The sequence below is a fragment of the Cyprinus carpio genome, chromosome A1 (assembly GCF_018340385.1).
Source record: "Cyprinus carpio isolate SPL01 chromosome A1, ASM1834038v1, whole genome shotgun sequence".
Taxonomy (NCBI): domain Eukaryota; kingdom Metazoa; phylum Chordata; class Actinopteri; order Cypriniformes; family Cyprinidae; genus Cyprinus; species Cyprinus carpio.
Genome location: NC_056572.1, coordinates 22,363,213 through 22,389,437, shown reverse-complemented (window position 1 = coordinate 22,389,437; position 26,225 = coordinate 22,363,213). Strand labels below are relative to the sequence as shown.

The window sequence follows — 26,225 nt, the reverse complement described above, 5'->3', positions numbered from 1 at the left end:
TCATCAAGTTAATAACAGGTTTTTAACTTCATCAAATCTGCATAGATCAAACATGAGAAAGAATGACTAGTACAAAGAATGTGGGTTGATACTGGATGCAATCCCTTGAAAAGTACATTAAAATATAATTCAAGAACTTGGACGAGTTGTCCTTTTCTTTATTTTGGACATTCTTATTTGTTATTGACCCTTATGTTCTTGTCCAGTTGGTTGTAAAAACCTGCTATTGAGTCTATAGGCCTCAATCTGTTTAAACACCACTTTAACATTCTTCACTCATAAATCTTTCTACAGAGTATGTATTGTAAGAAGATAGAAAACTGTTTATAGTCCTATATTAGATATTCAGTCTCTTCTGGCCATGATACTAGCTGGTAGGTCTAGACATGCTTGCTCTTAAACATACTTGTTCTCCTTTTTTTGTAGTGGAAAAGGAAGATGAGCCAGAGAGGGTGCTGTTTTCTTATGGTTATGGTGCCAACATTCCAACAACTGCCAAGAGAAGACTGAAGCAAAGGTGAAGTCTGAGGAGGTCACTTGTCTTTGAAAACCAGAAGCTCATCTTTGTGTTTACTGACTGTTTTCATGTCTGCGTGACTCTAAGCATAGGTTTCTGAATGTGTGTGTGTGTGTGTGTGTGTAGTGTTCACTTGGCACGCAGGGTTCTGCAGCTGGAGAAACAGGACACACTGCTTCGGAGAGACCTGGAAAGAGAGATGGCGCACAACAGTCAGATCTCTAAAGAGGTGATGTGTTTTCACTCTTTTGACAGGAATGCAGAAACACACACATAGTATATAGCAAAAGTAGGCAGCAAATCATTTTCTTTCTTTCTTTCTTTCTTTCTTTCTTTTCCTTTTTCTTTCTTTCTTTCTTTCTTTTTCTTTACTTTTGTTTTCTCTTTTCTCTTTCTTTCTTTTTTCTCTCTTTCTTTCTTTTTCTTTCCTTTTCTTTCTCTTTTTCTTTTTCTTGTTTCTTCGTTTTCTTCCCCATTTTTCCCCATTATTTTTCTTTTTTTTTCTTTCTTTCTTTCTTTCTTTCTTTCTTTCTTTCTTTCTTTCTTTCTTTCACATGGCCTCCAAAAGCAAGGGCAAACCTGATGCAGAAGCAGCAGTCAGTCACAAATATTTTGCAATTCATCCATCCATACATGCATCCCCCATGCTCATGTTGTTCCTAACTCATTACACTCTTTTTTTTTCCCGATGAACACAAAAAGAGAAATAAAAAAAATTAAAAAATGTATTCTGTTGGTCCTTTTATGCAAGATTGAAAGGGAAATAAAGCTTTTAAGCTTAAAAAAGATGAAAAACCCAATAAAAATTTCAGAAATGGTGTCCATGTGCCTAGTTTTCTTTGGCATGTTCATGAGAAAAGCAGTCTGTAGAAGAGGTAGAAACAAGATTTTGTGATTTCTGAATCATTTATTTATTTTAAACTGGATGTTTTAAGTCATTATGTTCATTTAGTTCACAAAATTGATTTGTTCATGAATATGACTAATCTGGTTACTCAGTGATCCATTCATAATAGCTCACTGGAGGGGAAGATTATCTTGAATTTCTGTTTCTCTCACAAAAATATGATAAAATATAATGTACAGTTCTTGAAATTCTTTACCGTCCTTTTGCATTGCATGGAGAGAAAAAAACAACAACAGTGAGTAAATGATATCATTTTCAGAAAATTCTGAAGCTAGTAATTCCTGCTGAAAAGGTTATGTTTTTAAATTGCATATAGCTTTGTAAACCATGGTAAACAAAGTGTGTTCTAATCCTAACTGCCTTTCTGTTGTCTGTTCCATTCAAAATCTGTTGTATTTGCATATGCATACATATTAAGCTCAAGGTCAGAGCTCATCCAAACCCAGTCTTAAAATTGCAAGAGAAAAATCTCCCTAGAGTTTGGAAAGCATTTTGAAATATTAAAACAGTTAGAAATAAGACAGACAACTGCATTTACATTTAACTTGGTACAATGTCCATTTATGTTTTGTCCCCTCTTTACATCGTCGTGTTATGTTTGCTTTTACAGATATTCAGTAACTTCAGCAGCATTTTTGTTAGTTCAGAAGGACAGTTGTGTGGTTTCAAAATTGCAGAAAGTACTACAGACTGTAACAAAAACATTCAAGGATCAGCTTTCATCTAAAATAGTCCTTTGGAAAGTCCAGCTTCATGCTTTACATGCATTTATTCTAATCTAACTGTGATAAAGATTAGAGCTGTGGGCAGTTTGCAAGAAAAAACGTAATAATGCTGAACGTAAAAAAACAAACAAAAAAAAAAAACTAAAAATGCTTTTAATGTTGATCGACAGTTACATTTTAGATGTCGTAATCTATTTTGTCCCTCTTGAATATGCCTTAAATGGCCAATCAGATCTCTATAAAGTGATATAAATTATGAATATAAAGTATAATATAAAGAGATTCAAAGTAGTCATTCCCTTTAAAATGACATGCAATTAATCAATCATCAGTAGGTGATTTAAAGCACATCAGCTGCTTATACTCAGATAGAATATAGCCCATGATAAAGGAAGTGATTAGTGAGTAGTCATCAATGTATATTACTTGTGATAACATGCATAGTATTCACTAGAACATAAGTTAACAACAGGCTCACTGTGATAGCAGAATCATTTGTCTTATCTTGGTTTGGTTTCAGACTAACCCAAGCCCACAGATTAGATTGTATCATCAACAAGGACTCTCCTTACTAATAGTTGTTCAGTCCAAGTCTACAATCAAAACACAGTATGTTTTAAAGTAGATCTTGCGGAACCACTTCACCTTTACTTCATCTTCACTGATTATTAGATCATTACTATTGGATACAGTGATCCAGAGAGTTTATTTATTTATCTATATATTTAACACTTTACCCTATTAAAATTTACAGTATACAACATAAAAGAAATCAAATCACAAGAACTGAAAAATACACAACAAAAAGGGAGCAACAGAGAACCTCCCAAAATGACTTTTTAGGTTTTTTTTTTTTTTTTTTATATATATATAGCTTTTAGAGAGATACAGCTGTTAAATTATGAAATTCTCATTTTGAATAGTAAGACAGTTTCTTATTCCCATTTTATTACAATACATTTTTTGGCAGTTAGTAATAAAATTAAGTTTTATGATGTGACGCACTGCCTGTGGTTAAAGTAACCCAGAAGACAGGTCTGTGGTTCTTGGAAAGACAGTTTGAATTTTGGATGTTGCATATCTATTGCCAAAATCTATGTACTTGAAGTCAGAGCTAAGTGAAATGAAAAGGTTTCCCCAGCTTGCCATTTTTAAAGCAGAGGGATGAATTTCTGGTGGTAAATTTGTGCAGTCTGAATGGTGTGAAATCAGGCTGGTGAAGGAAGTTAAAATAAATTAATTTAATTAATCTACATTCTCTCATTAATCTGACACACCCTTACTTCACCGAGCATTACACTGCTGCTGCAGACTCTATAGAGCCATGTCAAAAGAAGCCATATGAAAGCTATGAATGCTTTGTTTGCGTTCTGAATTTAATGTGATGGTGATTAAAAAAGGGTTGTGTACTACAGAAAAATGGTAAGAAAATATGCCTTTTGAGTTGTGCAAAAATGTACAGTGTAGTCTGATGCATGAGCTAATTACTCTTTCAATTAATCAAAAAAATAAAATACAAGTTACTGGTATGAATCGGTCTGATGACCAAATCAACTGAATCGTTTAGAGCAGTTACTGAAACTACATATGACTCACTTACCAATCTGTGAGTCATTACTTTCAGGTAAATGTCTCAATATTGAGGTATGTAATATTTGTGATCAATCAGTATCATTACTTATTGCCAGTTTGTATGAGAGCGGGTACAGTAGTTAATGAAACACACACACACATAGCTTGTGCTTGATAAGGAATGTGCAATACATTGAGAAATTGGGGGGGGCGGGGTTCATAGATTGAGAGCTATTGAATGGCATGCAGGGTAATATCCGCTAGGTTTATGGTTTTGACCTTTAGAAGGTCTTGTTAGATGAATTTGCCAAACAAATCCTTTTTGCATTCATTATAATTCTGTTTAGTCAGCCCCAGTGACATCAAACCCCAAACCATATCGCAGTGTTCACAACAACTTATTCCTTGATCAACCCATATTTTGAAAATCTTATTCTGAGAAGAAGAAAAAAAAAAAGCATTTGCAATCTGTTTTCCCATAATGGTGTTGTGTTTGAAAGAAACTCCTGAACAAACATCAGCTGCAGTCTGCTCCACATCTGAATAATCAAGAGGTTATTAATTATCACAAAATTTCACCTCTTTTACACAATGCACTTCATTTTTCTCAGAATTTGCAATATTTATTTATTTATTTATTTTTCAGAAATTAATACTTTTACTGAGCAAGGATGCATTAAATTAATCAGAAATGACAGTAAAAATGTTTATATTCTATTTCAAATAAATGCTGTTATTTTGAACTTTCTATTCATCAAAGAATTCAGAAAAAAATGTAGTTTTCACAAAAAAAATATTAAGCCGCAATATTTTTAACATTGATAATAGTAAGAAATATTTCAGCAGCAAATAAGCATATTAGAATGATTTCTGTATGATCGTGTTGCTCAGTAGACTGGAGTAATGGCTGCTGAAAATTCTGCTTTGCATCACAGGAATAAATGACATTTTAAAACGTATTAAAATAGAAAACCTTTATATAAAGTTGTAGTAATATCTCACAATATTACTGTTTTTTACTGTATTGTTGATCAATGAAATGCAGCTTTGGTGAGCATAAAAAAAAGTTTTTCTGTCAAAAACATTACCAACCCCAAGCTTTTGAACAGTGGTGTACATCTGGGCCATATATCTAGATTGGGCTGTCCAATTATGCATATTTAAATCGAGAAGTCTTAGTCTTTTGATCAGTCCAAAGCACAATTGTCAAGACTTTTTACAATGCTAAAAACACTGATACTTGGATTGGTAGAAAATGAACACAAATGAATATATTTTGATTATTTGATTATATTGTATCAAGAGAAAGAACTATATAAATACATATAAAAATTATATAATATATACAGTAAAAGCCTGTAAATGAGAAAGCCTGAAACAATTTGGATAAGCTTTTAATAAAGAGGCATCACAAGTCTATGCTTGTTCCTCTCTGCCCTCCTACACCACAGTTTAACCCTAGTACACTCTGTTCTCAGCCTAACGTAATAGGATTCATGAATAAATTAACAGATCCATTCTTTTAAAAAGGGCAATAATAATTGTCACCAAGGTAATTATAATTTTCTTATTAGGAGGGTGCGGAAACAAAAAGTGCCAAACGGTTTTGTTGCATGATCATTTAGTCTGAAACACCAGGCTAATAGAAAATGGCCAGAGGGAGGGAAACATAATCGCATTGTTTAAAACTACCCATAAAAAAATCACTTGATATATATGACTTGCTTCACAGACATAACATCGGAGCCTTTCCTTTCATTGGCGTTTAAAGCTATCATAACAAGATCATAGCAGACCGTAACTGTCATGCTTGATGTTCTCACAAAGCACCTGAAACATCAGTGTGTCGATACTGTATTTGGCCTGTGTGCTTGTGCCGTGTTTACATGTATCACGTTTCTCAGTCGCGTGTTTCATCTCTTGTAGGAATGAAGTGATCGTCCTTTTCCTTTGCCCTATCAGATGCACACTCCAGCTTATCCTCGGCCAATTGGAAGAGCCGTTGAGCAGTGTTAATGAGGTTACCGTGAACCTGGCCTCCGCTGTTAGCAAACAGACTTTTGCCATGTCAGACATGACTAATTGGCACTTTGTATGTCTTTGTAAATCACTGAGGATGAAAACCAAGTTTTCTTTGCAAAATTCCTTTAGATTGCTCACTTAGCCACCCACACAGTGGAAACCTCTCATTGCATGCAGACTTTAAGAGCCCCACCCTGCTACAGCAGCCCAAAGATAGCAAGAGCTTACCTGTAAACTGGTCCACAAGTCACCTGTTTCATGCTCTTTATCTTATCGCCCTTAACAATCACTGACTGATGGCTTGACATAAGAAGAATAGCAGAGGGGATTATAATTGATCAGTTAAAGGACTGTGCTTTAGATACGTCTTTCTGATGAGTATAACCAGGTCATATAAATGAAGAAGATATTTAGTTTTAGCCTGCTTGCGAAATTATTTACTACAAAGAAATCAATCCCCTATTTTTAAAAAGAAATAAATAAGCACTGTGAAATATTATTACAATCTAACTGTTTTCTATTGAAATATATGTTAAAATGTAATTTATTTCTCTGATGGCAAAGCTGAATTTTCAGCAGCCATTACTCCAGTCTTCAGTGTCAAATGATCATACAGAAATTGCTCTTATATGCTGATTTGCTGCTCAAAAACATTTATTATTATTATCACAGTTGAAAAAGGTAGTGCCAGTTGTTTTAGTTATTTATTTATTTGTTTGTTTGTTTGTTTTATTATTATTATTATTATTTAAAACAGATTATTGTAAACCGATTATAAAAATATATAAAAAATATTAAAAACAGTCTTACTGACTTTTCAATGGTGTTTATGTATGTGTACGAACATATTATATTTTAAAAGTAAATAAAAACACTATGTAACACTATATAAATACATGCATTTTTTTTTTATAAATTTAAGCATGAAATAGGAATATATATATTTTTTAGATTTTATAAGTATTACATTAAAACATAAAACTATGGAAAATTAACATTTTACAATTATATTAAATATCAAGTATTGACCTACAATTTATATGTATCAATCAATAACCGTTAAGATACCGTTAAGAAATTATGTGAATTATTATTATTATTTTTTACTTTCTTTCAGTTGGAGGCAGCAAATCAGCTTCTTCTGCAGGCACGGCAGCCACACAGCTACCTGATTGAGACCGTACGACAAAGAGACACTCAGATCCAAACGCTGAAAGAACGTCTCACGCGATTAGAAGAGGAAGTAACATAAAGGGGAAGTAAATGATTATCACAGATTTATAGATGCATCCTGTTTTTGATACAACAGCACCATTTCTAATCTTTACAAAGCTTTTATTTTGAAAGGATATAGGTGGAGTTGTCATAGAATCATTGCCATTGTTTTGTAACAATAGTCGCAACGGTTTCTGACTACTAATGTGCGTGTTCCAAGGTGTGCATTTGTATTGGCTAAGGAAAGGTAGTAGGAAATATCTGAAAAAATGTAAATACATTCCAACTCATTGGGGAGCAAAGGTAATGCACCTGCCAATAAAGGTCAGGCCCACCTGACAGCTTCATAGTAGGAGTGCATGTGCGTGCATGCGTGTATGGCTGGATGTTTTTTCTTGGCTCTGTCACATGTCAATGACAGATGCAATCCCTTACCTGTATATGCAAACTGTACAAGCAGGTTTTCTCATGTATTAGTGTCTTTAGAGGTCCTCTTATAATGAAAAATATACAAATAACTCTCCTAAATATCAGCATCTGTCAGGTTTTATTAGAAGGCTTCTTGTGGCTGGGGGGATTGTTCTTGAATAAGGATAATTTCTGAACTTTACCTTTATATTGAAGTGATGAAGAGCTTATTCTCTGTGAATGTTGCCTGTTCATTGCGAACATGTGCTGTGCTGTTAGTGAGGCATATGCAATTCATTTATTACTTGTTGATTTCACATTTGTTTTATTTGAAGTTTTATTTATCTAGCTCTGTCAAGCCCTCCGGGTTGTGAGTTTGTTCACAGCTCAGTGTTAATTCTGTAGAAATGGTAGTACACAAACAGATAAATACCTTCAGCTTACTATGTTTGTCACCACTCATTACTCATGCCATATGTTTGACAAAGAGTTGCTCTGTTGAAATGCAGTTTTTGTCATGTGTGACCTTCAGTGCTGTGTTTCACACGAGAAGCAGCTGACTTTTAAACTCATGTATCCTGAAGAAAATTTGGTGTTTGGTGTACGACAAAAATGTCAAAAATTCTCACCAGAAATCGCTGGTAAATTTCACAAATAATTACAAAGAATCTGCAAGTAATTAAACGTAACACTTTGAAGTGGAAAGACTGAAATAGTTTTTTCTTGTAAACGTACTCTAGTAATCTAAATCATTTTTTGCAGCATAGACACATTATCCTAAAGCTGCTTACATGTATGCCACTGTATGTTTTAACACACACGTATAGACACAAATTGCTTTGTAGATTAAATGGGTGGTCATAAAAATTAAATGAATTTTGTTAATTTATTTTATAAATTACTACATACAGTAAACTTGTCAAAGTTCAAGACATCTTCTCTTAGACACTTCTTGTATAAATGTTCACAGTGCACTACGGAAAGAGAAGATTACACTACTGCAGGTGAAAAACAACATGGCTGCAGATTTGGAGAGACCACAGAGAGGTAACTGCTATATCAGCTGAATAAAGGGAATAGCACAATTCTTCAATTCTTTATTTTCTTTTCTCTTCTCTCTCTCTTTCTCTTTTTTTTCCTCTCTCTTGAATAAGAATTCTCATTTGTAAGTCGCTTTGGATAAAAGTGTCTGCTAAATGATTAAATGTAAATGTAAGAAGTACTCTAACCAACAATGTACGGATATATTTTGTTTTGGTTTAGAAACACTGCACATTTTGCATCTCTCCTTTGTCTGACACACCCATTTCAGGTCTTGGAGTCTTTACTAATGAGTTGATGATCTGAATCAGGTGTGTTTGATTAAGGAGACATAGAAAACCTGCAGTGTTGGGGGGTCGTGGTTGGGACCCACTGCTCTAACCTATTTATATGGAGATAGAATTGTTACATAATTCCAAATAAATGTAAAGAGACTAACAAAAATGAAATATATTGACAAATAAATAGAATGAGATCCTCAAATAAATCTTAAGAGTTTCACTAACATGAATTCAATTCACAAATAAACAAAATGAAATTTGCAAATAAATTATAAAAAAAAAAAAAACGTATTAACAAATATATATTTTATGTCACAAACACATTGTTTATGAATCGCATCCTGTGCATTTGAAACGTTTGGACTCCACACACCGTCTGCTCAAGCCAATCAGATAGCAGCCAAATTTCGCTGACCAATCATAGCACGTTCTCACTATAACCAATCACGTTTTGCTTTACTCTTCCTGAAATATCTTCATTCATCTGCATTGGCACAAATAGGAAATATAAGGGCCATAAAAATTGGTACAGTAAAAGATGTTTAAAATTGGATTTCATTAGACCATTGGACTGTGTATCAAGCCAAGCCACTGTGTTATATTTTAAATGCCTTTGAAAATGCCAGAGAAACAGCGCTTTAAATCATGGCTATGGGAACAATGCTATACTAGATACAAGCGTGTTATGGAAGCAGCATGTTATTCAAGATGGAAAGAAATGCTTCAATAATTAACTGACTAATAAATAACTGGATCCAACCTCATGATAAACATGTGAGTTTGTGTAATAAGTTAAATTGCCATCACACAACAGCCCAACAGTGTTTTCCAGTCAAGCCATTTAAATGATGTATATGAGCAGCTATGAGGATCTAATGATGTGTAAAGCATTATAAATAATTTTTTCAAACATTAATTAAAAGTATTACAAAGTTGCCATTGTATGGGGAGGAAAAAATATACGTGGGTTCTTTTTTTAAATGTGGTGCAGGCAGTGTTGGGGGGTAATGCGTTACAAATAACAAGAGTTATGTAATCAGATTACTTTTTTCAAGTGATAAAGTAGTGCATTACTTTTTAATTTACAAGAAAATGTCTTAGATCCTATTTCAAATAAGTAATGCCAGTTACTTTGTTTCTCATGTATTGACTGACAGCTCTCCTGTCCTCATGTTGAGAGAAATTGGGAGTAAGTGCAGAGGCTATGTGTGCGCTGTGTGAACGTAATGTTACTGTAGTTCTAGACTAAATGTCAGCATGTATTTACTCATCTCACTCGCACAAAAACGGATTCAGTATTTTTCAAAATGAAGAAAAACAGTCAAATGCAAACTCAGGACATGACGCAAACATGTTACATAACACAAGTATCCTTTATGACCGTGCTGGTCACTGAGGAAATCCACTTCACACTGTGGATCACTGGATGGGCTTTCACCGTGGACGAAGTGGTGTCCAGCCCGGGGTCGTCACATGTGGTTGCTGCAAACCCTCCGGCTGCTCCTTCGTCGAATCCGCCAGCCATGCTGTTCTCAAGACCACCAGCTGCCGCTCACTCAAGCCTGCTGTGTGTTTTGTTGTGAAAGCGAATCAACTTTGTTTTGCCTTCCAAAAGAAGACACAACTAGAAATCAGTGGTCAAGTTGTATTTACAACACTGTTCCAGAACAGTTCAACCCAAATTTTCAGATGTGTGCAGCACATTTTATGGAGGACTGTTTCCTGATCCTGAGAGAGTAGACTATATTGCGTGTGTGGTCAAAGGCTGTTTCTATAAAGTGTGGCAGTTCCAACTTTGCAAGGACAGTCTGGCGCTTCTGACTAAGCCTGTAAGTACGTTTTTTATATTTAAAGAATTGCCACTGATGATTCAAAAGCGAATTTTAAGCATTGTAGAGTAGTGTTTGTCGTTTCTCTGATCACAAACGCAGACATGGTTTTATATTTACGCGGCGCGATACGCTACACAATCCGTAAAAAAACATAGACTGTATAAAAACATGGACATAGTGACCGTGACGTCATCCGTAGATTCCTGAAGAGTGTTTTTAAAGTGCAAAGTGGGTGGAGCAGGCCGTCGGCATCTTGGCAGCGCATCACCACGCATCTCTCTCGGATAATCAAAAATGGGCAAAAAGGCGGGAGCTGGTTGCTGAAGCCACACCCACCTAGCTTGAGGGCAGTGTCAGCAGCCTTCACCTTGAATTACCTTCACAAGAGAGAGCCGGAGGTTGCCGCTTGGTAAAAACACAGTACAAGTCATTATAATCAGTAATTATGTCCCCACTGGATACAACAGATGCCACGTTTGTAATAGGTTTTATTGGTTTTGTCTCGCCGGGGCAGGAGACGGCATCACAGTATAGTAAGGGGCGTAACATTTCTGTCACATGCTTGAGGTATTCAGGCAATCACAACGCACTGGATAGCTGGCCAATCAGAGCACACCTCGGTTTTCAGACTGATGAGCTTTGTAAAAATAGTCGTGTTTCAGAAGATGGGGAATAGAGGAGAAACAATAATGTACAGTGTGTGGAAAATACCTTAAACCGCATAAACACTTTTCATGCACCAAATACACAAAATAATGTTCTATTTAGCAAGGTCATATGACCCCTATAAAAAATAAAAAAGCATGATGTTATTGATATCCATAACAGATACCACAACAGTTTTCTGATGAACAACCTAACTCGCATTACCATTCAAAAACCCTGATAGTGTAACATGTTGTAAATACAGTATAACATGTTTCCGATTGTCAATCCTCCACATGACCTTTAGTCTGAGGAATTTTTTAACTATTTAACATGAGTCATTTTTGTAATGTTTCACATATATTTTTTTTTTTTTAACTTTTTTTTATTAATTCTACATTTGATTATTTTAGTTTGTCAAATTTACTGTATTTTACAATAAACTTTTTGTTCACTTTATTATTTTTGAAAGTGGACGTGGGTCCACTTAGTTGCATTTTAAAGTAGTTTCATGCATATACATTTTTTTTTTTTTAAGTAAATTCCAAATTATTAATGAATTAAATAATACAACTTTAAGTTACTCGCTTAAAAACTGCTTTTTTTGAGGAATGTTATCATACATTGTCCATTAAAGGTATCCATTCATGACAGTAAGAGAGTAGATCCCACAGACACAGAGTCTAGTTTAGGTGTGTCCTCTTTCATTGTCACTCAGTCACCCAGCCTGCCTTTCAAAGTTACACTGCGTACCTGCGGTTAACTCTCTGAACAAGTCATACTTTTATCTGTAAAAACTCTCATGCAAATTAGGAATCTGCAGCACTAGTAATTGTTCACTGGATGCTTCAGTGTTATATGTTTAGGAAGTTCTCAGTACAGCTCAGTTGCGATAGCAGCTTTCCTAGACGTTTCAGAGATGCAGTAACTAGAAAATCCAGTCTCTCAGGTCAACTTTCCCATGCTCAAGTCATCAGATTCATAATAACCTTGCTGCTTGTGGTTGTTCACAGACAGCTAAAATATTGCCTCATCGGGGGGAACCAATCTGTAACGCCAAAATCTACTTGACCCGTAGATTCTGAATTTAGTGTTTTGAATGACAATGTATGAAGCAAGGAACAAGTCAGTACACGGTATGAATTTCTATGAAAATTTCCTTTGGTTCCTTTATTTGGATGCATTTAGAAATAGAAATAGAATTGCATTTGTATTAAATGAATGGAGTTTTCCTGTATCTAAAAGGCACACGTAGGTACACTGTACCTCCTCTGACATTCTGAACTCTTGGGATATTAAGGGCAGGGCGTAACTGATTAAGCGCCGGCGCAATCTGGAGCTATTTTCAACCAAATACTGCTGGCACACACTGTGCCGACTTCACAACTTCCAGTGGCATGTTGGCAGAAAGCATGCAATCCTCACAGACAGCTGCTCCTCACTGGCGCTTTTTAGCATGCCAGCGCATATGGCCACGCAGTGATAAATAGAAATATTGAATGACTCTTACGCATCGGGGTGATCTACATTCACCGCTGATCTGGCGGTCATGTGCTAGCAGGGGATATTTTACATTGCCGTCATGCATGTGAATAGTAACTGTTTGCAAACTGTTGCTATTCAACTTTTTTTGAGGTTTTTGTTTTGACTTTGGTGTCAAAACAAGTTCCTTTCAGCAGGTTTCTGTACATTTTTGTAGCAGCGTTCCTGTTGCATAATATGGAATGTCTGTCCCCTTCTTAGCTTTATTTTAAGACCTAAATGGTTTTACTCGGGGCAAGTATGTACAGTTTTTTTTTTTTTTGTGCAGTATTCTGTAGCTCTAAAAGTATCTTCTATATCTGTCACCAGTGCTTTTCTGTTTGAAAACCTTTTTGGCATCTGTGATTTTTATCAGCATGCTGGAACATGAGTATAAACAGCAACTGATCTGACATCACACTGTCTTTTTCTATAAACAATTTTCGTTTATACACACAAGTCAGGTTAAAACTTGAAGGTTTTTTTTTTTTTTTTTTTTTTTTTTATTTTTTTAATCCAGCCACAAATTACTGATTGGTTATAAATGAGTCAAGACGGTGGTTGAACACAGGAATCATAAACATAGATTAACTCACTAAGTAATATGCAGTTGTCAGCAATTATTATTATTGTTATTATTATTATTATTATATTCTTACAGTAAAACACCAGTTAGTCAGTATTTCTATTTACCTTTCAGATCTTCTTTTGTTGTCTTTCTTTCTTTCTTTTGTATGAAGTATGAGTATGAAGAAAAAATATTTTGTTTTTGTTGTGTTTTAGTTTTTTCTTTTAGTTTTTAATAAAAATGAGGGCGTTTCCTTTAACTGAATTAGATTCAGTATTTACACTAAAACAGGGTTGTGTGCTTTGTAGAAGTACTCTCAGGGCACCACTTGTACTGGAGAGGTTATGAAGATACGCCTCCAATTACCATTGAGCCTTCGGTATGTGTTTACACTCATGTAAGTGTTTACATGAACCCCCAAGTTTCTGTAATGTTTTTTGTATATGTGGTGTAGAAGTGAGAGAAAGGGAACAAGAAGAAATGAAAGAAAGAAAAAATATCTGCAAAAACACATGTAATTCCAAGGACACTGACCATGTCTGTCAAACTCCAGTAAGGACAAAAAGCACCATAAAAGTAGTCCATATTATGCTTAGTATCTGTCTAGCCCAAAGGACAAAAAAAAACAACAACATAGAATTAAACCAAGCAACTCTATTTAAAGTATTCTCAAGTATTAAAATTCCATAGCTTGTCCTGCAAATGGCATTTGGTGGCTGCACTGTGCTTGTTTTTTTTTTTTTTTTTTTTTTTTTTCTTTTTTTTATCTGACCAAAGTTGAATTTCAGTACTTTAGAGAAGGGGGAGATTTTCAGTCAATGGTGACTCAAATTTAAATGTAAATTTGTTTATAATACATTTTTAATTTGTTATATGGCTTTAGAAGTGGATTTTATGTAGCTTTGGAATATATGAAAGTGAAAAAAGATCTTGTGACGTGACATACAGCCAAGTATGGTGACCCATACTCGGAATTCGTGCTCTGCATTTTACCCATCCAAAGTGCACACACACACACACCGTGAACACACACCCGGAGCAGTGGGCAGCCATTTATGCTGCGGTGCCCGGGGAGCAGTTGGGGGTTCGGTGCCTCAGTCGTGGTATTGAGGGTGGAAAGAGTGCTGTACATTCACTCCCCCCACCTACAATCCCTGCCGGCCCGAGACTCGAACTCGCAACCTTAGGATTACGAGTCCGACTCTCTAACCATTAGGCACTTTGGATATTACGTAAAGATCATGTTCCGTGAAGATATTTTGTAAATTTCCTACTGTAAATATATCAAAACTTATTTTTTGATAAGTAATGTGCATTGCTAAGAATTCATTTGGACAACTTTAAAGGCGATTTTTTTTTTGCACCCTCAGATTCCAGATTTTCAAATAGCTGTATCTCAGGCAAACATTGTCCAATCCTAATCAATGTAAAGCTTATTTAATCAGCTTTTATATGGTGTATAAATCTCAATTTCGAAAAATTGACACTTAAGACTGGTTGGATTTGTGGTCCAGGGTCACATGACATGCGGTTGTATGGATGTTATGGAATGTTGACATCCTACATCAGTACACATGCGATGTTTGTGTTTGCAGTTTCAGTCTTAACTGCCCTTCCTAAGGGCATAGCACTGCTGGCAAAACAAGAATGCAATCAAAGTACCACAGAAGCTGCAGGTTCTTTCTTGCACATTGTGAAGGGGAAACAAATGAACAATAGGATGAAGCTCTTTAACTTTCAGGCTAACACTGATTTGTTCTTACCCTGCTGCAGGAACTGTCTGTGATGAAGCAAGTCCTGATTAGCATGAGCTCACAGCAGCACGGTGAGCCTCTGTCTGTATCGCTATGTGAGCTTGAGACTGATGGTGCCGGTACAGCAGTTCATAGAACCAAAGCTTTAAAAAGCACAGACAAGGAGCAATACAACTATGGTCCCAAACCCACAGTGTTCGTAAGTTTTGCTTAACCATGTACAGAACGTTTCAAACAGTAATTTGTCTTCTCTATAAAACACCACACATTTTAAAGGGTTTTTATTTTTTTTATTTTTTATTTTTTTGCTTTCCATTTGGGCTGCTTGTGGCTAGACTCACATTAACTTTTATAGATATTTACTCAGACCAAAGTCCAAAGAAATGGTCAAAGATATTTAACAGTAATGTTTTTTTTTCTCTCTTTTTTTTTTCTTTTAACAGACCAATAAAGAAGTTCCAGAATGGTACAGAAAAGTCGAACGGAGAACTAAATAGACTTGTTCAACTTGTTTAAGACTTTTGGGATGCTCTATTGCATACAACCAAAGATAAAAGTCTTTTTTTAAAAGACCTATTACATAACTAGTTACACAGGTTTGATGTGTAGCCATGAAAAATGTCAACCTCAAACTATGAATTTAAATTTTAATGGTAATCATTCAAACGGGCGTGTGAATTCGTTTTTAAAGTAAGGTTCTAAAAGGTTCTAAAATAAGGTAAAGCAAGGTTATAAGCAACACGTAGCTGTAGCAGTATCTGAATATAAGCATCTAGACCCTGTAAAATATCTCAATATCTGAATCTATAATTTGATGGTAATAAGATCTGTATCCTTCCGTTTTGATTCGTAAGACGCGAGACACGCTGTTGATAAAAATAGAGGAGCGCGCGCATGCCTTAATCGCAGCCGCATCGCGCGTTTATTTGTGTCATCTTAATGTTACGCGCCACAGGCTCGAATACCCAACAAGAACAGCGGTAGCAGTGAGCTGCGCTTTATTGATTCATTTCATTGATTCAGTCTGCTTGAGATGGATATTTTTGTTTGCCGTGTTGTGTTATTTTTAAATATGAAATTATAGTAAACATTTATTTTATATAGGGATCATTTACCGTTTGTAAATAAGCCTTATTTTACAGCTTTGGAAACAGTAAACGCAGATGTGCTGACAAACACGTCTTTAAAAACTTAGGGATGAGAATCCTAAGGTATTTAAGGATTATGGTTCTTTAACGGTTCCATTAACTTTTGTTTTAGTTACATTTTTCATATAAAATTTTTAGAGGCGAGAAAAACATAGCCTATCAAACAAGTGTAGGCCTAAATGTGAAATGTGCATTCATTTAAACAATGGCACTGATTATAGCAAATGTCATAATTTATAGCCTAATTAAGTACAGCATAACATATTTGCGTTCTGTAAGGGACTAACAGATCCAATGAGAGATTCATAATTGGCTTAGATTCATTAAAAGCATCGGCTCATAAGAGTCGGGAATCGGACAACCCTGACCACTCTGTATGTTGTTGGTTCACTTAAAAGAACCGACTCACAAGAGCCATTCGTTCGGGTATCAGACTACCCTGAAAAAGATCCGGTTTTACAACTTGTTATTGACTATTTACTTCTCTGCTGTAGCTAGTTATTTGTACTAACATACTTTTGATGTATTTTATAAAATAAAGAATGTTTTATCATAAAATGCACATTGAATTAGCCGATAAAAATAATGAATACAATTCGAACACAATTTCTGTTTATAGTGAGTTGTGATTTTATGCTGCACTGCCGTCATTATTATTATTTTTTTAAATGCAAAATTAAATACGTAAAGGGGTGGGCAGATTTAACTCTCTGTTTTGACGGGTTTATTGAGCTGTTACAGTAACAGCAGTAGTAAAGGTATAGCCGTCTCACTTTCTCAGTCCCTGTCAGGCCCCGCCCTTTCAGCGATTATACATAGCTTATATCCCGGAGCTCCAGGAACGGAGTGAAGCGAAACGGGACATTACTACTGAAAGCGCGCGCACATACACGCACGGGTGTCATTCCATGCACCATACACTCGCCTCCCTTCACTAAGCGTCTATCAAAACACATCTTGCGGACCCTCTCTCCGTCACATCCACGGCTTTATGGCCGCTACGCTTCTTACGATGAGCGCTGCGCTCGCACCGGGACAAGATGACTTTCTCTCGCTTCTCAAACCATCACTGTCCGACGGCTTTCAGGAGGACTCCTGTCTGTTTGCCTTTGAAACCAAGAATCCCGACACGGAAAGGAGCTTAACAAACGAATATTCTCAGGTAATTGTTTTTTATCAGTTCTTTGAACGGAGCTATTTCGTTTTGCTTAAGATATGACTGTTTCACTGGATGAATTAAAGATCAAATGCATCCCTTCGTGTGGAAGGTGGGCCGTTGTGGATGACGCGGCAGCCTGCGCGCCTGCAGTCCCATCAGCATCATGCCCCATCAACTGCGATGTGCGAGCCATGTGCGATTCTTTAATTTAAGGAACTTTTTTATTCCATAGGATAATTTTAGAAATAAAGAAATATCTAATTTAAAGAATAGTTCAAATAAACTTTTATTGCGTTTCTAAATTAGACTACTGTTTGTCGTTTTCCCTGAAATGTTACATTTTCAGATTCTTAGAAATTGAGAATTTTGTAACCCCATCCACAATTATCACCTTTCCATTTTAAATGAACGGACCAAAAGTGTTACATTCAGGACAGTTCTACGTTACACTTTGTCATTAGAACGTGTTTCATTGTTAATTCTGTGTGCAAACTGTATTGTTATAACAAATCCGCTTGTGTTTTATAACAAATAATCGCTCATTTCCATAACATTATTTATTTATTTATTAAATGTTTTATCATTTATTACACCAGGTCAGGCAGAGTTTAAAAAAAAATAATACGAAGAAATGAAAGATGATAAATTAAATTAAGAATTTTAAATCATGATCTGCCTTTTTTTAAAGGTGGTATTACCAAAGAAGGATATTATTTGAGAATTATTTTTTTTATGTTTGTTTTTATTAGAAATTCAAAGTTAATATTTGCAACTTGTGTTCGCTAGTTCAGTGCTTATCCCTTTTTCTCTAAATACATAGGATACAATAAATAAACAAACCAATGTCATTACCATATAGGCCTAGTTATTAACGTCACACATAGCATAATATAAAGAATCATCATCACGGTTCTAAATTTAAAGTAGCGTCCTCAAATGAAGAATCACTCGTGTATTTCAGAAGGCTTCGGTGATGTTTTTGGGATTTCCCCGTGGCTGTAACGCAGTGGAGAGTCTGGGCTGGGTCGGGGAGCGCACAGTCTCGCGTCTGTTGCTTGCAGTTGGTTTCTTGGCTACCGTCAACAATTGCCTCCCCCTCCTCACCCACGCGCTGCTCTCGAGCTTCGAACTGAAACTTCCCAGCAACGCCGAGCCTCAAACTGAAAACTTGTGAAAGAGATACATGTCCGGCGAACAGCTGGAAGATCTAAATCCAGAAATAGCTGTGTGTAGCAGCCGCGTAAAGAGCACTTAAAGAGCTCTGGCATTTCGAGTGTCTATGTATGCATGTACTGTATGTGTGTGTGTTTTCATTTCCATTGATGTTTATTCCACTAGTGAATCTATAGATGTTACTTTCAGGAAGTAATGAATGAGTCTTGATTTACTATTTTCTGCTGATTAGTGTTTTATGGTAATTGTGTGGCAATTTGGAAAGGCTGAGCAATCTCTCCAGCATGCTTTCCACCTGTCAGCAAGTCTGTTTTCAGCTTGTGGTATGAGCGCTGTTTTACAGTCTAAGGCGGAATGTAGCGGAGACATATCGAAGAAGACTTGATAAATGCTTTACCTCTGACTGCTCCATACAGCAACACGACCAATTCATGTTCTCAATATAGACAAGATCGCAGATCAGGTGCTAAAACATAAACTTCTGATTTTAAGGTTTTATATAGTGGCTTTACAGGTAAAATATCTACCCATATTTTTTTTAGTAAAAAAATCAAGCTTTCATTCAGACATTCATGTTGGTAGTGCTGATAAACTGCAAACATAATACAGTCAATGACAGCAAATGAGATTAACATAAATGTTACACAAGATTTACTGAAAATTCACAGGAAAAAACAAAAAACAAATGATTTATTATTAGTTAATAAGATTTAAAGACCTGTCTGTTAATCGTCCAGCAGAAATTATCGGTTATTTCAAAATTGCCAAATATCATCCATTCACTCACCCGATAAATTGGTGAATAAATAAATCACTAGATGTATACATTTACTTTTACCCGTTCCAACATGCTTGCCTGTCCATATATTACTAAAAAGTTTATGTCTTTTTTTTAAAATTATTATTACTATTATACATTCAAAGTTAAATGACTTCTATTACCATTATTATAGTACAAAACGTCCTCAATTGAAGAGAAAACAAAGGAAATATCTCCTAATTACTCAGTCTGGCCAATAAATCGGTTTATTGCTAGATGTATATGATAGATTTACTTTTATCTGCTCCACCATGCTTGTTCATATGAGGAATAATTTGTTTATGTATATATATGTGTATATATGTGTGTGTGTGTGTTATGTTTATATTTATGTTGTAAATATAATTCATGTTGTAAGATGATTTAAGTGTCTGCTGTGTTCAGTAGTCCATATATTTTTACTCCGAGCCAAGTTATCTTAGCTGAGTAAGCAGGCATGTTGGCCATTGTTGGAACAGTAAGTGAATATTTGCATTCTTGCAAGCTTTTCAAAAAAATTATGTATACTGTGTTTGTGCTCGGCCAACACAAGCAGTCCCAGGAGATCCTGGCAGCTTTTCTGACAGAAGCAACGTGTGCAATATTCCAGCAGTTATTATTCTGAAATCTGTTTATCTTGTTTGCCTTTAATGGCCTTTACAACTGCATTTACAATTTTATGCTTCTCTCTTTTGCTCTCTAGGCTAAACAAGAGATGGATAAATATCTGTCTCCACAACCTGTGGCTCTCCCTGACCCAAAGAAATCAAGACGAGAGAACATCTCTGTAATGGACCAGTATTTCAGGGACGACCACGGGTCCCCCTTCAGCATCAATATGAACGTCTTCCTCCCCGACATTGCTTATCTAAGAACGGGAATGTGCCGGCCAGCACGGCCTTCAGTCCCCAGCCAGGTCAAAACTGAACCTGTAGCGGCGCCTTTCTCTCATCCCGAGTGTCCGGTGAGCTCGACCGGCCCCGCTCCATCCACACTGCCCGATTTCACCAGCATCTTTAACTCGAATTCCACTTCGGGTTCTGAAATCAATCCCATGGACATTAACTCTGGGGTCTTTGTCAAGCAGGAGATGCAAGGCTTTGACATCCCACAGGATGGACCGCTCTTCCAGCTCCTCAACTCGGAGTTGGACATCCCCCATCAAGCCGATTCACACTCCCACCCTCACGCTCACTCTGTGCCCTCACAGATGCCTACTTTCCACGACCTGCACTTGGCGACCCAACAGACTGCTGCCAAGCCATACTGTGGCATGCCTGCCACCGGCTACCCTCTCGGCCCGGGTCACTTTGTGCATCCTCAGGGTCAGCCCCACTCACAGCTCAAAATGCCCTATCTTCCCCCCTCGCCTCCTACTTCAGAACCTGGCAGTCCTGACAGACAGAAGGAGCTGCTTCACAATCTGACACCACCACCATCTTACGCCGCCACTATCGCCTCCAAAATGACTGTCCATGCACCCAGTCACCCAACACCCACCTCGACACGAGCTCTCACGACCACTGGGTCCATGCCAGTTCGTAACAACAGACGAACAAACCCAGACCTTGAGAAAAGACGGATACACCACTGTGATTTTGCAGGTACAAACTGTTTTTTTTTTTTTTTCAATTGAACTGGAATCAAATATAAAAATAGTTCTATGGCCAAATTCACAAGATGCTGCTGTGTTTTCTGAAGCACTATGTTGCTTTTGACTGCACTTTCTTACTCACACGCTTGAATCCACTGTTAAATAATTCAGAGATGGCCAAAGCCTTTTAACCAGCGCTCAAGATGAATGCCAAAGAGTTGACGTCAGGCTGATTGTTATTGAATCCTGTTGCATCAAATTGACTGGGCAAATTATAAAACAGACAAGCCTCACAGTGCCATTAATAGTGCATTTACGCTAAGAAGCTGCATGTCTGAAGCAACGAGCTTCGCAATTAAGAACCCATCACTGCTTTATTTCACTGAGTGGGGTTTTACAGCTAACGACATGAGATGGGCTTTGGATTCCTAATTGGAAAAGAAAGCATTCTGAAAGCAAATAACAGGATGCTCTTATTTGTGAATGTGGCAATGAGTGAACCAACTGAGTTTGTGTTGGTGACTAAAAAGAATAAATCTCTCTCTTGTCCTACTGTTAATGCATCACACATTACAATGGCATTGTTTTGTTTTAGAATTTATGACTGAAACTTTACTGAAATTTTATTATTATTTTAATAATTCATATTTTTGTTATCAAAAGCCTTCCAGCTTTTCTTTATCTGTCAAATGATTAAACATCTCTTGTCATACTGTTTATGTATCAAGCATAATAATCACATATTATTTATTTTATTTAGGATTATTTTAATATGTTTTTATCCGTAGCCTCTTGGCATATTTTTTTATCTCTCAAATGATGAAACGCTCATACTGTCATGTTTCAAGCATACTATTGTTTTTAATACTTGTAATTTATTGTTTAAATATTTAATAATTTATAATTGTATTATATATATATATATATATATATATATATATATATATATATATATATATATATATATATATATATATATAGTAATCAGATCCCTCCCAACATTTTTATCTTCTAAAAAATAAAAACAACTCTTGTCATGCTGTTTATGCATGAAGCATAATTGCATTTTTAATAACAGTGGCCTTAACATTTTTTAACAGTAGCCTCCCAAGATTTTTTTTTATCTCTTAAGATTAAACACTCTTGTCATGTTGTTTATGCATCAAACATAGTAATTGCACTGTTTTTTTTTTTATTGCTTACAATTTATATTTTATAATTGTTTTCATAATTTATATATTTTATCAAAAGCCTCCCAACATTTTTTACCTCTCAAAAAATTAAAACACTCTTGTCATGCTGTTTATGTAGCTAGCATAATGATTGCATTGAAAATATATAATATATAATAATGTATAATTATTTTAATAATTAATCATATTTTTAACAATAGCCTTATTAAACAATATCCAATAAGACTGAAATACTGTCTTGTCATACTATTCATGCATCTAATATAATATTTGCATTTTGGTACTTTAAATTTCTACTTTAAATGTTTAATAATTTATAATTATTCTATACATTTTCAAAAGCTTCCAAACATTTTTAAACACACAAATGCTTACTGTTGTGAGTAACAAAAGCTGTTCTCTTATTTTAGGTTGTAAGAAAGTTTACACCAAGTCGTCCCACCTGAAAGCTCACTTGAGGACACACACTGGTAAGAGTTCCCCAATTAAAAATGGTTTTATTTATGCTCGATAAAGCTGTCATGTTGCTGGGCAGAAGTGCGTTGTTGGCATGCACATGCGTTCATTCTTGCACGCTGCCTGAAAGCTATCCTGCGTCGCTTCCTAATGTGGGATTGCACCAAAACCAGGCCCAAATACATCAGCAGGAACAGCCGTTTCTACTTCCCTTTTCCATATCAATTTATAACGTCCAGTATTTGAATGACCTCTAGGCAACATTTGAAATTATCAGAAGAAAAATATTTTCATTGTTCAGTTTTGAACTCTCTCATATAAAAATATATTTGAGATATTCGTTTAGTATCTGGATAGAAGTAAACAGAAGAGCAGACCTCATCTGACCCAGAGGAGTGAATATTACTACATTCCAGAATGTGGCCTTTGGTATGTGAACTGAATCAACTGATAAACTACTGTACTTATCAAGCCATTTTCATTTTCAAGATATAGATTTATATTTCATGTCACCAATTCCTGAGCCTAATTACAAACTCATACTGGTTGTACAGCACTATTACGATAAGATAACAACACCCACTCTTTTCTGGAAGACTTGACATGGCATGATTTAGTCTTTCATCAGGGTTGCTGTTTTTGAATAAACGGCATGTTAGGTGAGATTTACACTACTCGGGTGCTAGTTTCAAATTCATAATGACATTTAGTTTGTAAAAAGTTCATAAGAAGTATTTTTTTTCCCTCCTAGAGCACAGGGTGGGTCAATTTAATGATGCCAACATTTTTTGGTAGCCAAGATACACAAAGTTGCTTAAAATAAATAAGCAAACACATAAACAAAATAAATAAATAAATTATAACTTTTTAAATCTACAATTTTTTTTTTTTTTTTACCAGTTAACTGTCACTTTCACTTTTTAAGCATAGACTATTATAAATTATTATAAATGTTGAAAGTTTTGGACCACAGACTTAAGCTTAAAATCTTTGCTGAATAAAAGTTTTAATTCCTTTCACAAAATAAAATAAACTTTTGAATTGTAGTGTAGATTTAAGGTTATCTCTCATTTTGCAATATACTATTATAAACCATCACCAACCACTATCCTGTTAGCCTGAACAGGTATGATTAATAAACAGATAAACATCACCTCTATTTTATTCGACTGAGAGAAACCACACCATGTCCAGATAACCTACAGTATGAAGATAAAACCCAGTCCACCCAGTCCTTGGAGAGAAGAGAGAGGCCTCAGGCAGACTACACACGGGATGAGCTATCCAAACAAGTCATTACAGGATTCCTGTTCAGGGCTCTCCTCACAAACGTTAAAGCTCAAGACAGGCACATGTTCTGACGTTTAGCTAGTTAATTGTTTTTGAGCGCCACACCTACTGCATAAGGTTGAAACGGCTTAACTAAAAGCAGTATTACTCCTTATAGTCCTTCAGCTGTAGTCCTACTACTAAGATAAATGATAACATTGGGATAATGTTTTTCTAGTTTTGAGTTTTACCTTCAGGGTACATTGAGATTTTAATGCATGTGTTGAGATGGCAGTCAAACCAACTTGATTTTGGGAGGAAAAAATAACTTCATCGTCTTTTAAAAAACATGCTCTAAACCCGAGTTCTAGAAAGGCAAACACTGTGCTGCTATTTGTGGCCGACTATAAGTTTAGTCTTGTCAGTCTCCACAAACATACCAAAATACTGAAATACTTTAATCTTAGAGATTGAGTTAAGTGAAGTTTATGTGCTCTCCACCTCTCAGTATATGTTTGTTATGGTTACTATAGCAGTGACAGAGAAACCCTACCCACACAGATTACTCATTTAGCAATGCTAATGTATTGGTGGACAGAAACCTGTTTTTATGTGTGAATAATAGTTTCTTCCGTTTTGTGTTCGTGACTTCATGTGCCTAACCAAATGTGGTGTCCATTGTGTCTGTGTTCAGGTGAGAAGCCGTATAGGTGCACGTGGGAGGGCTGCGACTGGCGGTTTGCTCGTTCCGATGAGCTGACGCGTCACTTCAGGAAGCACACGGGAGCCAAACCCTTCCAGTGCTCTGTGTGCAACCGCAGCTTCTCTCGCTCTGATCATCTCGCCCTGCATATGAAGAGGCATCAGAATTAGACACAAAGACTCACATACCTGTTATTATTATGCACTTGAAGTGATGACAGAACGACTTGTCTCTTTCTCTACACCGCGACGAACCTTATAATGTTTAGGGTAATCATCTTTCTCTGATCTGTCGAGAGCGTTGAGCTGTAAACTTTAGATATTTCCACGAAATCCAGTTTCTTGTTGTTCGGTACCTTTTTCCTGTCCCTTTAGGATGTATAGATCAGATTTCCGTTAGGAGGACCCTCATCTCATTTTGACATTCTCTTTAATACAAATAAGCTGTCTAATTAGAAGAAGAAATGTTTTTAAACATAATGAAATCAACTGTAAAATACACCGGATTCATTCTTGTACATCTGCAAAGCACTAAGACTAACTAACTCCCATTTTTACTTTGCACTTGAATTTGACTGGAAAAGATGGATATCTTAATATATATCACTGGAATAGTTACTGCTCATGCTGGGGTTTCAGGTAACCAACCTATACTGCGATTCCCTCTTTTTAGTTGCTGAAGTATTTATAGCTTTGGATGATAATGTGCTGCTACTGAACAGCAATTATTTCATGAATTATTAAACAATGGTATAGAAAAAGCAATGAGAAGTTGGAAAAGGGCTTTAGACAGCTGTGTGATTTGTACAGTCCCCTTTATACACACCGAAGCACGCTGAACAGTTGTTTTCCTACTGTCATTGATGCATAAGCTCATATGAATGTACCAGACCACAGTGACTGTTCTTTTGAACACATTTCATCTTAAAGTGCCTTTTCATATTTGTTTTTATCAGCAGCACATGCTTAAACTTATTGTTCATAAAAAGTGATTTTCAGCAGGTTACCGTTTTTTCACTATTACCGCATTAATTCGGCTGCCTTTAAGAGAGGGTTATTAGCATCTACTTGTTCTTTCTTGTAACATCGATGTATTTATTGCATTGGCTTTGTGAAGTGGAATTTGACAAGTTTTGTGTTATTGAAATGCCTTAATGTAAATACTATGACATTTTAGTGTAAATATTATTTTGATTTATTTTGTTGCTCTATTGTTTTTTTTCTCCTTTTTTTGGAAAAAAAAATGGATCATATTGCTCTGGATTTTTTCTGTGTGATTATTTTTGTTGTTTTTGGATTTTTTTTTTTTTTCCAACTTATTTTGTAGATTCTCAAATTATATTTCTAAATTGGTTGTCCTCTTGACAAAATGTTTTTTGCCTACTGATTGAAATGAAACCTAATAAAATCAACTTTATAATTTTTAATGCATTTTACAAACTGAACTTCTCTCGCACATTTTTTTTCTGAGTTCAATTTATACAGAATTAATGGCAAAACTATAATAATGTGTGTTCAGAATAAAATATGTAGAACAATCATTAATCAGCCTCCCTCAACGCAGATAAATTACATTTCTATTGTTTACATTGGCGTATGCCTAGTGGTTTCTGTTCATTCACTATAAAGTATTTGACCAATTTCTATTTATTGATACGGAGCCCCGCACATGGCATGCAGGGAAAAAATTGTAGGCTAAATCGTTTGCACGATTTACTATTTCG

General features: G+C 35.7%; 1 protein-coding gene and 1 pseudogene across 1 annotated transcript; both read left to right on the top strand.

The window, feature by feature from the left end:
* Positions 1-16,802, top strand: part of LOC109103495 — a 31,755-nt pseudogene extending 14,953 nt beyond the window's left edge.
* A 193-nt stretch (positions 16,803-16,995) lies between these two features.
* LOC109060911 (Krueppel-like factor 5) lies at positions 16,996-25,399 on the top strand. Its single transcript, XM_042757709.1, has 4 exons — positions 16,996-17,318; positions 19,991-20,891; positions 22,485-22,544; positions 24,494-25,399. Exons 1-4 carry the CDS (start codon positions 17,148-17,150, stop codon positions 24,670-24,672), a joined length of 1,311 nt encoding a protein of 436 aa, XP_042613643.1. The 5' UTR covers positions 16,996-17,147; the 3' UTR covers positions 24,673-25,399.
* The last annotated feature ends 826 nt before the right edge of the window (positions 25,400-26,225 follow it).